This window comes from Hyaena hyaena, unplaced genomic scaffold (assembly GCF_003009895.1).
Source record: "Hyaena hyaena isolate Hyena2069 unplaced genomic scaffold, ASM300989v1 scaffold_19, whole genome shotgun sequence".
NCBI lineage: Eukaryota > Metazoa > Chordata > Mammalia > Carnivora > Hyaenidae > Hyaena > Hyaena hyaena.
Window position 1 is genome coordinate 3,604,009 of NW_024080651.1, and position 13,183 is coordinate 3,617,191.

At 45.4% G+C, this 13,183-nt stretch overlaps 1 protein-coding gene across 2 annotated transcripts in view; it reads left to right on the forward strand.

Annotated features, from left to right (window-relative positions):
- The window catches only part of KREMEN1 (kringle containing transmembrane protein 1), a 68,593-nt gene that overhangs the window by 15,097 nt on the left and 40,313 nt on the right, over positions 1-13,183 (forward strand). For both annotated transcript variants that reach the window (XM_039225677.1, XM_039225684.1), the window contains exons 2-3: positions 6,921-7,083; positions 11,749-11,840. In XM_039225677.1, coding sequence (XP_039081608.1) covers positions 6,921-7,083; positions 11,749-11,840 — 255 coding nt within the window. The remainder of the gene's footprint in view (positions 1-6,920; positions 7,084-11,748; positions 11,841-13,183) is intronic.

Genomic DNA, 13,183 nt, shown 5'->3' on the forward strand with positions numbered 1-13,183 from the left:
GTGCTCCTATGCCTCAGCATTTCTGTATCCCTTGGGTAAATTCCTAGCAGTGCTATTGCTGGGTCATAAGGGAGTTCTATTGTTAGTTTCCTGAGGAACCTCCACACTGTTTTCCAGAGGGGCTGTACCAGTTTACATTCCCACCAACAGTGCAGGAGGGTGTGCAGGGCTTGAACTTAAACTGAGAGATCAGGACCTGAGCTCAGGGTCCCTGGGTGGCTCAGCTGGTTGAGCGTCAGACTCTTGATTTTGGCTAAGGACATGATCCCAGGGTCACATCCTAGCCTGCTTAAAATTCTCTCTCTCTCCCCTTCTGCCTCTCTCCTCCACCCACCCACACTCTCTCTCTTAAATAAATAAATAAATAAATAAATAAATAAATAAATAAATAAATAAATAAATGAAGACCTGAGCCATGAGTCAGATGCTTAATCAACTGAGCCACCCAGGTATCCCTATGGATATATATTTTTTTTTTTGGACCAGAATAAAATATATGATCATGGTGGTCTCAAACTTATAATAAAATTTGATTATTTAAAAAAACTTTATAATTATGTTGTAATAATTTATTGGGTACCTTCTGTGTGCTAGGCGTTTTACTTGTACATTCTCCAATTCTTCCAGTTGCCCTGAGCCCTAAACCCCCATTTTACAAGTGAGGAAATTGAGGCTCAAAGTGTTTAGCTAAGTGCCTGTAGCTTGTAAACCACAGGCCGGGGTCTGGCTCCAGACTCTAATGTGTACTTTCCATACAATACCACATTGTTGCTAAAAAGTTTCTGTGCAGAACGGTATTTGATTTAAACTATTTCATAACCCTTGAAATTAAATATTTGAGCCTATAAATTTCTGTGTGTGAGTGTGTATATTCTGTAGATATCACTTATTTAGGGAGTCCTTAGAGTTACTGGAACTTGGGGCTGCATAGAAGGGCTTCAAGGATTCTATGAGCACTTCTGGAATTGTCAATGTTGTGTGTGTAGTATTTGTCTAGGGTACAGGTCCTCATCTTTCAAGGATTTCCCAAGAGGTAGACTGACTGAGAACTATAATGTGGAAAATATTTGGGGGAAGTATTTATACGTCTTCTATAGCTCATGTCTCTCAATTATTGAAATCTCCAAATACTTTTACACACGCCACGTGAATATGTGAGATCCTATGGATTTTGAGGTATAAATATCAAAGTTTAGAATATATATGGCATCAGGTCTTTTCTTTATGCCCAACACTTCAAAATTCTAGGCATAACAAACAATAACAGCTTTATGGGAGAAGGCTCCAGCTCACTTTAATTAGCAATGAAGGAGCACTGAGCTCTAAGCCAAACGTGGGGTCTTTGCCTGCAGATCTTACTACCACTTCATAAGGTAGGAGGTCCTACAGAAAATAGCCAGTTTCCACAAAATCATTTGCTCAAGATTCTCACCCAAGGATTTGATTATTCTAATGTGATTCCACTTATCTCAAGGAAAGTTCAATAAAATTAGCATCTCCAGTTTTTAAAATAAAGGTCATATGCCATACTTTGGAGGATTTGGGTGACAGGAAAAAAGATAAGAAATTAACAACTTAGAAAGGCGGAATTAATGCTCTGGGTGCTTTGATGCCAGCCTTATTGAGGAAGTTTTCTGCTGTATTACTAAATTTCTGTCAGGCTTATGTTTCACATCAGGGCTATTTCCATTCAATCCCCACCACAAAAGATTTGGAGTTTTCAGGTGGAGAGATAGGGTCAAGCAAATGAATTCTGTTAGGTGATTGGGATCTAGCCAGAGACGATGAGGAAATGAAGTTTCCTTGGTGTTCACAGTTTGTTATTCCTTCCCTCTCAAAACACCTTCTTCCTTGAGTTCTGAGACCCACACACTTTCTTTCTTTTCTTCCACCTCCCAGGCCACACTTTCTCACTCATCCTAGTGCCAGGCCCTCCTCTTTCCAGCCTGAAATGTTGCAGGGCCCCACAGCTCAGCCCCAGATGTCTTCTGTCTTCACACACAGTAATCCTGTTCCCTCCACGCATCAGTACCGTTACTGCCACATTTCTTTTTTTTTTTTTTTAATGTTTTATTTATTTCTGAGAGAGAGAGAGAGAGACAGCATGAGCAGGGAAGGGTCAGAGAGAAAGGGAGACACAGAATCTGAAGCAGGCTCCAGGCTCTGAGCTGTCAGCACAGAGCCTGACGTGGGGCTCGAACCCATGGACCGTGAGATCATGACCTGAGCCGAAGTCGGACGCTTAACCGACTGAGCCACCCAGGCACTCCATAATGTTTATAAAATTTTTTTACATTTATTTATTTTTGAGAGACAGAGAACAAGTGGGGGGAAGGGCAGAGAGAGGGGGAGACACAGAATGCAAAGCAGGCTCCAGGCTCTGAGCTGTCAGCACAGAGCCCATGTTACTGCCACATTTCTAGCTCCATCCTCGCTCAGCCTCTTTCCTCAGCTTCAGGCTCACTGAAAACCATCTGCTTATTGTATATCTCCACCCAGACTTAACTGGTCCACAGCCAAGCCCTAGGTTCCACCCAAGGTGATCTGCCCTTCTTGGGTCCTCCCCATTGTAGAAAATGGCGTCTCCATTCAGGCCCACGTCCTTGGGGTTATACCCCACTCCTCTTTCTCTCAGACCCTGTATTCAAACCCCAGCAAATACCTTTGGCTTTGCCTTCAAAGTACCTCCAGAATCTGGCCACTTCTTACCACCTTCGGCTGCCAGCCTGGTCCAGCCCTTCTATCTGCTGTTACCACCTAACTGATCTCCCAGCTGAGTTCCTCCCTCTCCAAAGTTCTTCCCCCACTCAGCAGCTAGACAGTTGCATTAAAAGATACATCAGACGATGTCATTTCTCTACTCAGAGCCCTCCACTGGCTTCCCCTCACACTTGGAACAAAAGCCAAAATCTGATTTCTAGAAGGCTCAAGACCTTGTGTGTCCTGGCCTCACCAGCCTGCTTTCCTCCTCTTCACTTCCCACCCACTCACCCTAATCCAGGTTAAAGGAGGTGCCTTTCAGTTCCCCAAACCTGCCTGGCAGGTCAGGGGCCTGCAGGGGTCCTCTATTTGCTGTGCCCACTGCCAGTAATGATCTTCCCACATCGTTTACATGGTTTTGTTTCCTCCTTTTGACCACAGCTCTACTCAAATGCTTCCTCCACTCCAGGCCTTTTCTGGCCCAACCTCTCTAAGAGAGAACCCCCACCATTTGGTCTCCATCCTCTTCCTCCAGTTTTCCTTACAGCCCCCCTCACTGACTAGTTTCTGATTTGATTAGTTTATCATGAGTGTGGCTCCCCTGTAAGTGTGTAAGCTCTGTGACTGCAGACTGTTCACCAGTATAGCCCCAGTGCCGTGAGCAGTGCCACTCATATGGTAAGTACTAAATAAATATTTGTTGAATGGATTGATTAATGATATCCTAGACATGAGCTCTCACCATTGTTCATTCGCTTTCACTGAATGCATATACAGCTGTGATATGCATAAATATCATGTGACATTTTATTTTTTATTGGGTTAAGCCATTTCTTACTTATCTAGCCAAAGCTTATGTCAGTTTCATAGCAGTAGAAATTAAGGGAGGTGGGATCCTCCTTCCTTACCCATTCTGATATTCTGATGAAATCAAGATGTGCTTGTCACCTTAATCCAGAATGCTCCTTTGTTTATCTTGGGGTGTTTTTCCCCTCACAATTGATATGCACTGGGCAAATCTGTGGGGGAAAAAATCATAAAATGTGGTAAACTGCCTCAGTTTCCCTAATGTAACTGAAAATAAGATGAGGTCTAGGAGCAATAGACTGAAGCAAACAAGCTGAACTCTGCCATTCCTTCTCTCAGATGCCACCTCATCCCCATTCATGAGGACTGACAGGTGTGGATGGCTGCCACATTCTTTTGTCTTACAAATCAAGTCATCTGAGCCTCTGGGAACACTGACCCCACCGTGCTCAGGTTGCTGTCTATTGCTAAAGCCTTCCCATGGTTGGCCTGCATTTCTGGCTCCTGGGCCACTCCTCAACCACTTGTGGTAGGAGTAAAAGATGTACCAGCACATTGCAATTACAATTCTAGCAATTGGCAAAAGATTGGCCTGATGCTCTTAGAATCATCCAGTATAGTGGTTCCCAAGCCAAATTACTTAACAGAAGCACGTAGGTAGCTTTTTAGAAATACAGGTTCCCAGGTCTCCCTCTAACCCTGGGGTTGGGATAGGGTTTCATGTACACACACACACACAGAGTCCCTCTTTCCTGTGTAGCAGATTATACATATTCCTAGTGCTAATAAATGCTGTGAAGCAAACAAAGGGCAGAAAACCCGAGTGGAGGTGGCGGGGACAGGTTTTCTGAGGAGGTAACATTTAGTCTGCAGTGGGAGGTGCTAAGGGAAGAACATTTTGAGCAGGGAAGAGCCTGGTACATTTATAGAATTAAAAGCAGACCAATGTGGCAGGAGCGCAGCAAGTGACAAGGAGAAGAGCTCGGGTGCAGTGAGAGGGGAGGCCCGGGGCCATATCACTAAGGCTCTGCAGGCAAGGATGAAGGGTTTGGGTTTTGTTCCCAGTGCTCATGTTTTTTACTGGGCACTTTGAGCACCTGTGCAGAGAATGGACTGCAGGAATACAGATGCGGAAGCTGTGAGTCCTGAGCAAGGCTGTGCTGTCCTCTGATGGTGAGAGGGCCTAAGGGGTGGCACCCCACCTGGAGAAGAGAGGACAGTTTCAGGGTGTATATTTTAAGGAAGTCAACAGGATTTGCTGACAAATGAAGAGTGGGGTGAGGAGGAGGATAGAGAAAACAAGGGTGGTCTGAGGGGGCTCTAGTAGAGGCCCTATGGAGGGTGGGTGAGTGCCCCAGTTGCCCCATCTTGAGAAATGCGGTATTGAGGGGCCTCCCCACAGCATTGGTGGGGAGTTGATATTTGTAAAGCACTTAGAGCGGAGCTTGGCACACAGTAAAACACTATGTAAGCATTAGCGGTGCTGTGGATGACGGTGATTCGTCCAAGGTCGCACAGCTGGCCAGCAGCAGGACCAGGACAAAAAGCCAGGGCTTAGCCTCTTGGTTCAGTGTATTTTATGCTACACTGAACTGCCTCCTTCAATTACCTTTGAACTTTTGTTGTTGTTTCTAATGTTTATTTATTTTTGAGAGAGAGGGCACAAGCAGGGGTGCGGCAGAGAGAGAGGAAGACAGAGAATCTGAAGCAGGCTCTGCACGGTCAGTGCAAAGCCTGACACAGGACTTGAACCTACAACCGTGAGATCATGACCTGAGCTGAAGTTGGACGTGCAACCGACTGAGTCACCCAGGAGCCCCTGCCTGATGAGTCACACTTTCTGTAACATACAAATGTCACAACAAACATGACAAATTGTTATGACATTCTGTATGGCCTGGAATTCCAGGTTATATTGATTGTGCATAAAACCGTGCTATTCCAGACAAAACACGGGACCCAGATAGTGGGAGGAAAGGGGTACAGGAAGAGAGACTGTCTGTGGATAGATTTTAAATATTAAAAGTAAGTATCTTCTAGGGGCGCCTGGGTGGCTCAGTCAGTTGAGCATCCGACTTCGGCTCAGGTCATGATCTTGCATTCTGTGAGTCAGAGCCCCACATCAGGCTCTGTGCTGACAGCTCAGAGCCTGGAGTCTGCTTCGGATTCTATGTGTCTCCCTCTCTTTCCGCCCCTCCCCCACTCGTGCTCTGTCTCTCTCTGTCTCTCTCTCTCTCTCTCTCTCAAAAAAATAAATAAACACTTAAAAAATAAAATAAAAGAAGTATCTTCTAGAATGTAGATGTGCTCCTGTTGTTCACGTGCTTAGGCTGGAGGAGGCACTTGCACTTCACCAGGAGGCAGCACTAAGAGCCCTTCATACCGGAAGTTATAGGTCAGTGCATGCCAGGCGAAGGAAAGAAAGAGCTGAGAATGTCAGTGTAACTCCCCCAGATCGTCAGGTTCCTGGTGAGACATCTTCAAGAAGTGTTTGAAGTACTTCTATCTGTCAGTTTCAACTAAGTTAATTTTTAAAAATTGCTCTTTAAACTGTGCCTTTCTCGTGAACCTCTGTGAATTTAATGCATGCAATATGTGGGGGGAAATCCTATCAGCCTCAGTTCCCCTCCCCCCAAAGTCTGAGGAGCAGATTTTAGAAGCATGTTGTTGCACCTGCAAGGATTCTGACACTTTATTAACTGGACCCGAGACGATGTTCACTGTGTCTTGTAGGGAGGAATTCTAGAAAGAGGTAAGAGAAAAATGCCAACTTGGCCTCTGCTCACTCCCTCCTGTTGACTGTCTGTTCTGTTGCATCTCTATCTCAAACAGCATGGGGAGGACTGGTCTTCATTACCAGGGAATGTGAGTCATTCCCAGACTTGTGTGATTGGGATTCCAAAGCGTTGCTGTATCCGATGGTCTTATTAAATCCAAGTGTCAGTGCAGCCTTTCAGACTGTAGGGGAGAGCTCAGTTACAGCTGGTGACCTGGTTCTAGTTACCACACAGAGACACTGGCGAGACCAGTGACCCCCTCCGCGCACCCAGAATTCCTTGTGATGGCTGTTACCAACTGTTCCCAGATTTGGGGCTTTCCTGGTTCACTTCATGGGCTTCAATACATTTCAGCCCCCTGTTTATATCCTAGCTGGGATCTGTATACTTTAGGGGAAAAGTATCTGTAAAGTGTCTGTAGGCAAGTTAGTGCCAAGACTAGCCTAGCATTTGGAGGGGACTGCATTTCAGATTCACTCAGCCCCAGCGATGTTAACTTCACGGTGTCCAGGATCTAGTAAGACACTATCCGTTTCCAGCTGGGTCCAAACAAAACAAATAAAACATCAACCAGAGACGGAGGAAACTGTGGATGTTGCCAGAAAATTAGTTTGCTCTGTCTTTTCTTTCTCCTAGAATGTTTCACAGCCAATGGTGCAGATTATAGGGGAACGCAGAACTGGACAGCACTGCAAGGCGGGAAGCCATGCCTGTTCTGGAACGAGACTTTCCAGCATCCATACAACACTCTGAAATACCCCAACGGGGAGGGGGGCCTAGGCGAGCATAACTATTGCAGGTAAGATGGGACCACACAGTGCTTTAAAAAAATTTTTTTTTTGGCCTTCTTTTCCAGTCCCTTCCAGCCTAGCTCACAAATATGGAGAGCTTCTCTGTTTCCTTTTGGCTAACTCAGAAGGCCTTTCTTGTTACTCTTTTAGAAATCCTCTTCCCAGGGCACCTGGGTGGCTTAGTCAGTTGGGCATCTGACTTTGGCTCAGATCATGATGTCACAGATTTGTGAGTTTGAGCCCCACATCGGGCTCGCTGCTATCAGCCTGTCAGTGCAGAGCCTGCTTAGGATCCTCTCTCCCCCTCTCTCTCCCCCACTTCCACTCTCCCAAAAATAAATGAATATTTTTAAAAATCTTCCTCCCACACCTTGCATGTGTATATGCACATGTGCATGTGTGCGTGTGTGCCCATCTGGTTACTTACAGGTCTCATGGGAAGGGATTTCATAGTTGGCCCTACCACCAGTGGGCAATACCTAGATAGCCAGACTTCTTAAGCCGCTGTGAATGCGGTGGTCCGGCAGAGCACCATCTGTGGCCCAAACCTCCTTCTGCTGCTGAGCAAAGGAAGCTGTCGTACATTATCACCTCCTGCTAGCCCAGGATAGCCTTGCTCTGGGAGCAGCTGTAGCCATCAGATCTGTGCTGTTTCCTTCTTTTCCATAGACTAAGGTGTTTCTTTGGTCTTAACCTTCTGTCTGACTCTGGCAGGGTCTCTTTGCCTGAGATCCAAGGTGCTTCAAATGTGTACTTGCAGTTTTCTGCAGAGATGATCCATGACTTGGGTCAGAATCTGGATCAGATTGTCAAAGTTATCAGTGATCCAGGGCACCTGGGTGGCTCAGTCGGTTAAGCATCCGACTTTCACTTGGGTCATGATCATAGGGTTTGTGGGTTCGAGCCCCGCATCGGGCTCTGTGCTGACAGCCAGCTCAGAGCCTGGAGCCTGTTTCAGCTTCTGTGTCTCCCTCTCTCTCTGACATTCCCCTGCTCACGCTGTCTCTTTCTCTCTCTCAGAAATAAATAAAACATTGAAAAAAAAATTCAAAGTTATCAGTGATCTAAAACAAGTTAAGAACCACTGGTCCATAGGGACAAAAGCAAAGAAAGCATAGTGCCCGACATGGGGCTCCAACTCATGAACTGCAAGATCATGATCTGAGCTGAAGCTGGACACTTAACCGACTGAGCCACTCAGATGCCCCAAGAGCAAAGAAAGATTCAAGGCACTTTTGGTTATAACTTATTTAAGCTGTTTATACTCAAGATCCTGCTAATGTGACTCATGGTTCAGCACTGTGTAGAATTTAGTTATTTTTGGGACAGGTGCAAAGGCAGCCTCTTGAGCCATTAGGACTGGAGAAATGATCACTGAGCAACCCTTTGAGCCACACACTGTGTTCCTGTTTCTACCAATATGATGGAATCTCAACCATGGCACTGTCAACCCAGCTCAGCCAACATATTCATACCCGCATTGCATGGGCTACACTCTACCTTCTGCGCTCCCTACATACCTTCGCTAACACTCCAGGACCCTTGTGGACGTCTTGAAGTCCTGCCTGTCCCGGTTATGCCTTTGCCTGCAGCTCTTTCCTTCACCCCTGCTCTAATTTGTACCAACTGGCCATTCCCCTACAGTTGCTGTTGCATTATTTTCTAGTTGTTATTATGAAAATATTAAAAGCTTCCCCCCCGAAATTCTCAAAACTACAGATACGTATTGTTTAAATAAAGTCCCCTATTTTACATCTTTCCCCTGAAATCCTCCGCAAGCCCCATCTCCCAGAGGTAACAATTTGTGTTACTTCACATTTTGCTGTTTGTTGCATTTTATTATTAAAGTTGCATATGCTCCTTAAGTCATTCTTTTACATTTTATTTTCAAAGTTATACATATTCATTAAGATTTTTGCATAATTTAAAAAATTAACCCCACTCCATTTCTAGCTAATTTCCTTCCCTTGCTTTTTCTATTCATAGAATAGTTGGGTTGGGTTGGGTTGGGAAGACCATTTAGGAAGAGAAACCTGTGTTGGGGTTTTGTTGTTGCTGTTTTTACATAGTTACTTATACTCTCGTTCTGAAGTGTCACTTGGCAGTGGGCTATTGGTTTATGCTATTTTCTGTTGCTCTCTGTCAACACATCTTCTCAGAAGAGGTCCTGGGTTTAAGTCTGACTTTAAAGAAAATTTTAAGTTTCCAAAAATGTTTAATTTATATAAAGAAAAAAAAGTTTTTTGTCATAGATTAGCACCCGGCCCTACATACACTCCCAGAAGTGCACAGTAGTTATCTATTGTGAGAGCCGGAGGGAGCCACCCTCTTCCTGGCCCTGGCCAGCTGCAGCCTCCCCTTTGATTTGATGGAATGTACCAGACCTGAACTACCAGTTTCTACTTCAGAAAAAAGGGAGGCTCTGAAATGTTGATTATCATCACATCGGAGGGTCCAGACCTTTTGTTTTAGTACTGCAGTGAAGTCCAGGATGAACGTGCTTATTCTATATTAAGCTATCCTGATGCTTTTCAGAATGGTTTTTGACACTGATAATAAACAGTTGTTTTCAAAGGTCTTTACGAAATAGTACATCAAAGCTGGACACTGAATAGAGGGAGGAAGATGACAGTGAAATACTGTTTAAAGAAGGGCTTTGTACGAGTTCTCCTGCTTTGATTTCTCGGCTGACATCCGACACCATGTTTGTCTTGTGCTCCAGTGCCAGACCCGTCGCAGTTGAGACGTCTGCGAGATGGCGAGTGATGGGAATGCACTTCTCCGAGCTCGACGGCTCTGGATTAGAGGGGAAAGCCGAGGGACCGGGAAGAGCAGCGTTGACGCTGGCACCTGCCTTTGGGCACAAAAAATCAAAGGACCCTTTGTGCTTCGGGCGGCTTATCTTCTGGGCCACACAATAGACTTCTCCCTCTCAGGCCCGATAGCGATGGCTCCAAAGCTCCCGCGGCAGGGTCTTTATGCCCATTTCCGGCCTAACCGGAGTGTCAGGTTTCCAGTGTTCTGAGCTGAAAGAAAGGGAGCCTGGAAAGCAATGGAGAGAAGGCAGAGTTTTCCTGTGTGTCTGGTAACCCCTGCACTTTGGGGTCTGTTTCAGCAGTGTGGCCTCCTTATTGTCAGGGCAGCCATGACTTGAAAAGACCTTCAAGGGCGGTTAGAGATGTGAAATAAACCTTTTAAAAATATCACTGCTGTATCAGAAGTTGGTACTGGGATCATGGGGTTGCAAGTTCTGTCTGATGGCTTAGCTTTGCTCAGAATTTTCTGAGAAATTAGTATCTAGAGGTAGGAAGAGGACCCGTTCCCATCAAACGTGTGGCGACTAGCCTGATCCTGGTGAAAGTTTGTCTGTGGAGTCTGTATTATGTGAATTTTATCTTTTGTTTACAAATCACACAGTCAGTGCTCATTGTAGAAGAAATAAGAAAATAAAGAGAATCAGAAAAGAGATTAAAATTACCAATAGTCCCATTCTCCAAAGATATTTTCAAGGGTTTGATGTGCATCCTTTCCTGAAGGCAGCTTCTCAGCTTATGGGGCTGTGTTCCTGATCGTTTTTAGAACTACCCTTTAAAAAAAGCTAACAAGATGTGGATATCTCTTTATACAATAAATGCATCTCTTCACTGCATTTTTACTCGCCACTCAGCATTCCCTTATTTGGGTATAACCTATTTATTTAATCAATCCTCAATTGTTGTTTCTGACTTTTTTTGTATTATTAAAATACTGCAGTGAGCATCTTTGTAAGTGAAGATTTCCTTAAAATAAAGTACTAACGGAGAAATTGCCTGGCAAAGGGGCTTTGCATATTTTTGAGGCCTTTGTCTCTAATTACCCAATTGCCATCCTGACCATTTGGGTCCATTCACATTCTTATCCGCAGTATTGAGCGCACCTGTGCTCTCAGCCACTGGCGTCCCTGTGTTCACACTTAAGGTGCCAGTGCTGCTTGGCATGATTTGATCTGTGGTCCGTTGTCCTGGTTACACTGTCATGAATCTGTGTAAACATATATCACCTTTGCTCACCACACACACCACCCTCTGCCCCCAAACTCTGAAGTATATGTCAGGGTACATAAGTTGGTTCTTGTAGTGTTACCATTTTTCTCTTCCTCCTCCTCCTCCTCCTCCTCCTCCTCCTCCTCCTCCTCCTCCTTCTCCTCCTCTTCTTCTTCTTTTAAAAGTAATCTCGGGGGGCACCTGGGTGGCTCAGTCGGTTAGGCATCTGACTTCAGCTCAGGTCATGATCTCACGGTTTGTGGGTTCAAGTCCCGCATCGAGCTCTGTGCTGACAGCTAGCTCAGATCCTGGAGCCTGCTTCAGATTCTGTGTCTCCCTCTTCTCTCTGACCCTCCCCTGCTCACGCTGTCACTCTCTCTCTCTCTCTCTCTTAGAAATTAAAAAAAAAAACACATTAAAAAAAAAGTAATCTCTACGACTCAAACTCATGACCCTCAGATCAAGAGCCACATGTTCTACCGAACATGCCCCCCTTTTTACTCTTCCTCATCACAGGGAGCATTGAGATACAAACCAATAATTAGAAATAACCCAGAGGCTGAGGCGTTCCTTTTTGGTAACACTGAAAAAGCAATGAGCCCGTTGACCTCACACGACAGAAGCGTTACTCACGTGTCCTTTCCCCGACAGAAACCCAGATGGAGACGTGAGCCCCTGGTGCTACGTGGCGGAGCACGAGGACGGAGTCTACTGGAAGTACTGCGAGGTTCCCACCTGCCAGAGTGAGTCTCCAACGCCCCCCAGCCGCAGGGGTGCGGCGCAGCTGCCACAGGGCAGGTTGTTCAGGCAGGTGGATCTCATGAAGCGGGCGAAAGGAGATGCCATCCTGGGCTGAGAATTTTCACTTCTCTTGTTGAGGCTCTTCAGAAATAGAATGCCTGGTTCCCTCAGGACCCCATTCCCTTCATGGATCAGCTCCCCCGGAATTTCTACTAAATTTCCTCACGCTGATTCGTTCACGGATAGAGATGGCATGAGCTCAGTAGCAGGCCAACGAGAAAAAAAACTACCTCATGCTTTTGGGAATAAATTGTCTAGAATGAATGAAGAATCCCTTTATAGACAGAAAAACTAAGTTATGACATTACCTGTTTGCGTTTGACGCACTATCTCCCCTGAAAAATGATATTCAGTAAATATTTAATTGATACTCTCCAAAGCCAATGTGTTAGTCCTTTCCCTCATGTTAGCATCAGGATGTTCTGTTGTTATTTATGATAGCCCATACCTCATCACTCTCTACTGCTGAGACACCAGTTTCTTCAGCATTTTACTCCAAGGCCTCCTTTCTAGCTGCTTTACTCATTCGTTTCTGGATTCAGTGTTAATTACATGCAAGGTGCAAAGGCAGAAAGATACACTGACCCTCGGGGACTATGCGATGCGACAGGGAATTGGAAACAAGGTAGAAAATATTATAGGAAGGCTTAAAGTACAGAAGCCAAAAGTACAATAGCGCTTTAAGGCATTTCCTAACTTAGCGTTCATGATATCCTTTTAAATAAGCCAAGGGAGCAGGTCTTCTCAGTTACTAGAGCTGAGGGAAAGGACAGCTCGTTCATAATCTTTCTGCCCAGGTTGTCTTTTCCATATTATTTACCCTCACTCCTGGCCCTGCCACCTTCCTCACTCATCAGGTCAGGAGGCTGTGTGTGTACAGTGACACAGAGGTTCACATGGGACCTGGGACCTCTCAGTCACGCCCACCGCGCAGTCTGAATTCTGATGCCTCACAGGGCAGGGGCATCCCCTGAACCAGCGCCGCGGGCCCCAGCTCCCAACTTCTAAAAGTTAAACTTCTGAATGGCACCACTGCCTGGCAGTGAGGCCCTCGCCTCCCTCTCCTTCCAACCTGAGTATGCCTTGATTCAGTCCCCAAATCAAGAAAACAGTAAAGACCAGCAGAATGGGCTTTTGCTCAGTCTGCTTAATCAAATTTTTAAAATGAAAAACATCTCATTTGGCTCTAGTTATGTAAAGAAGGAAGGGGCAGGGGGAGAGGAAAGCAGATTTTCCTCGGTCCATTTGTTCTACACAAAGATAGTCTTTTAGTACCAGCCTATGT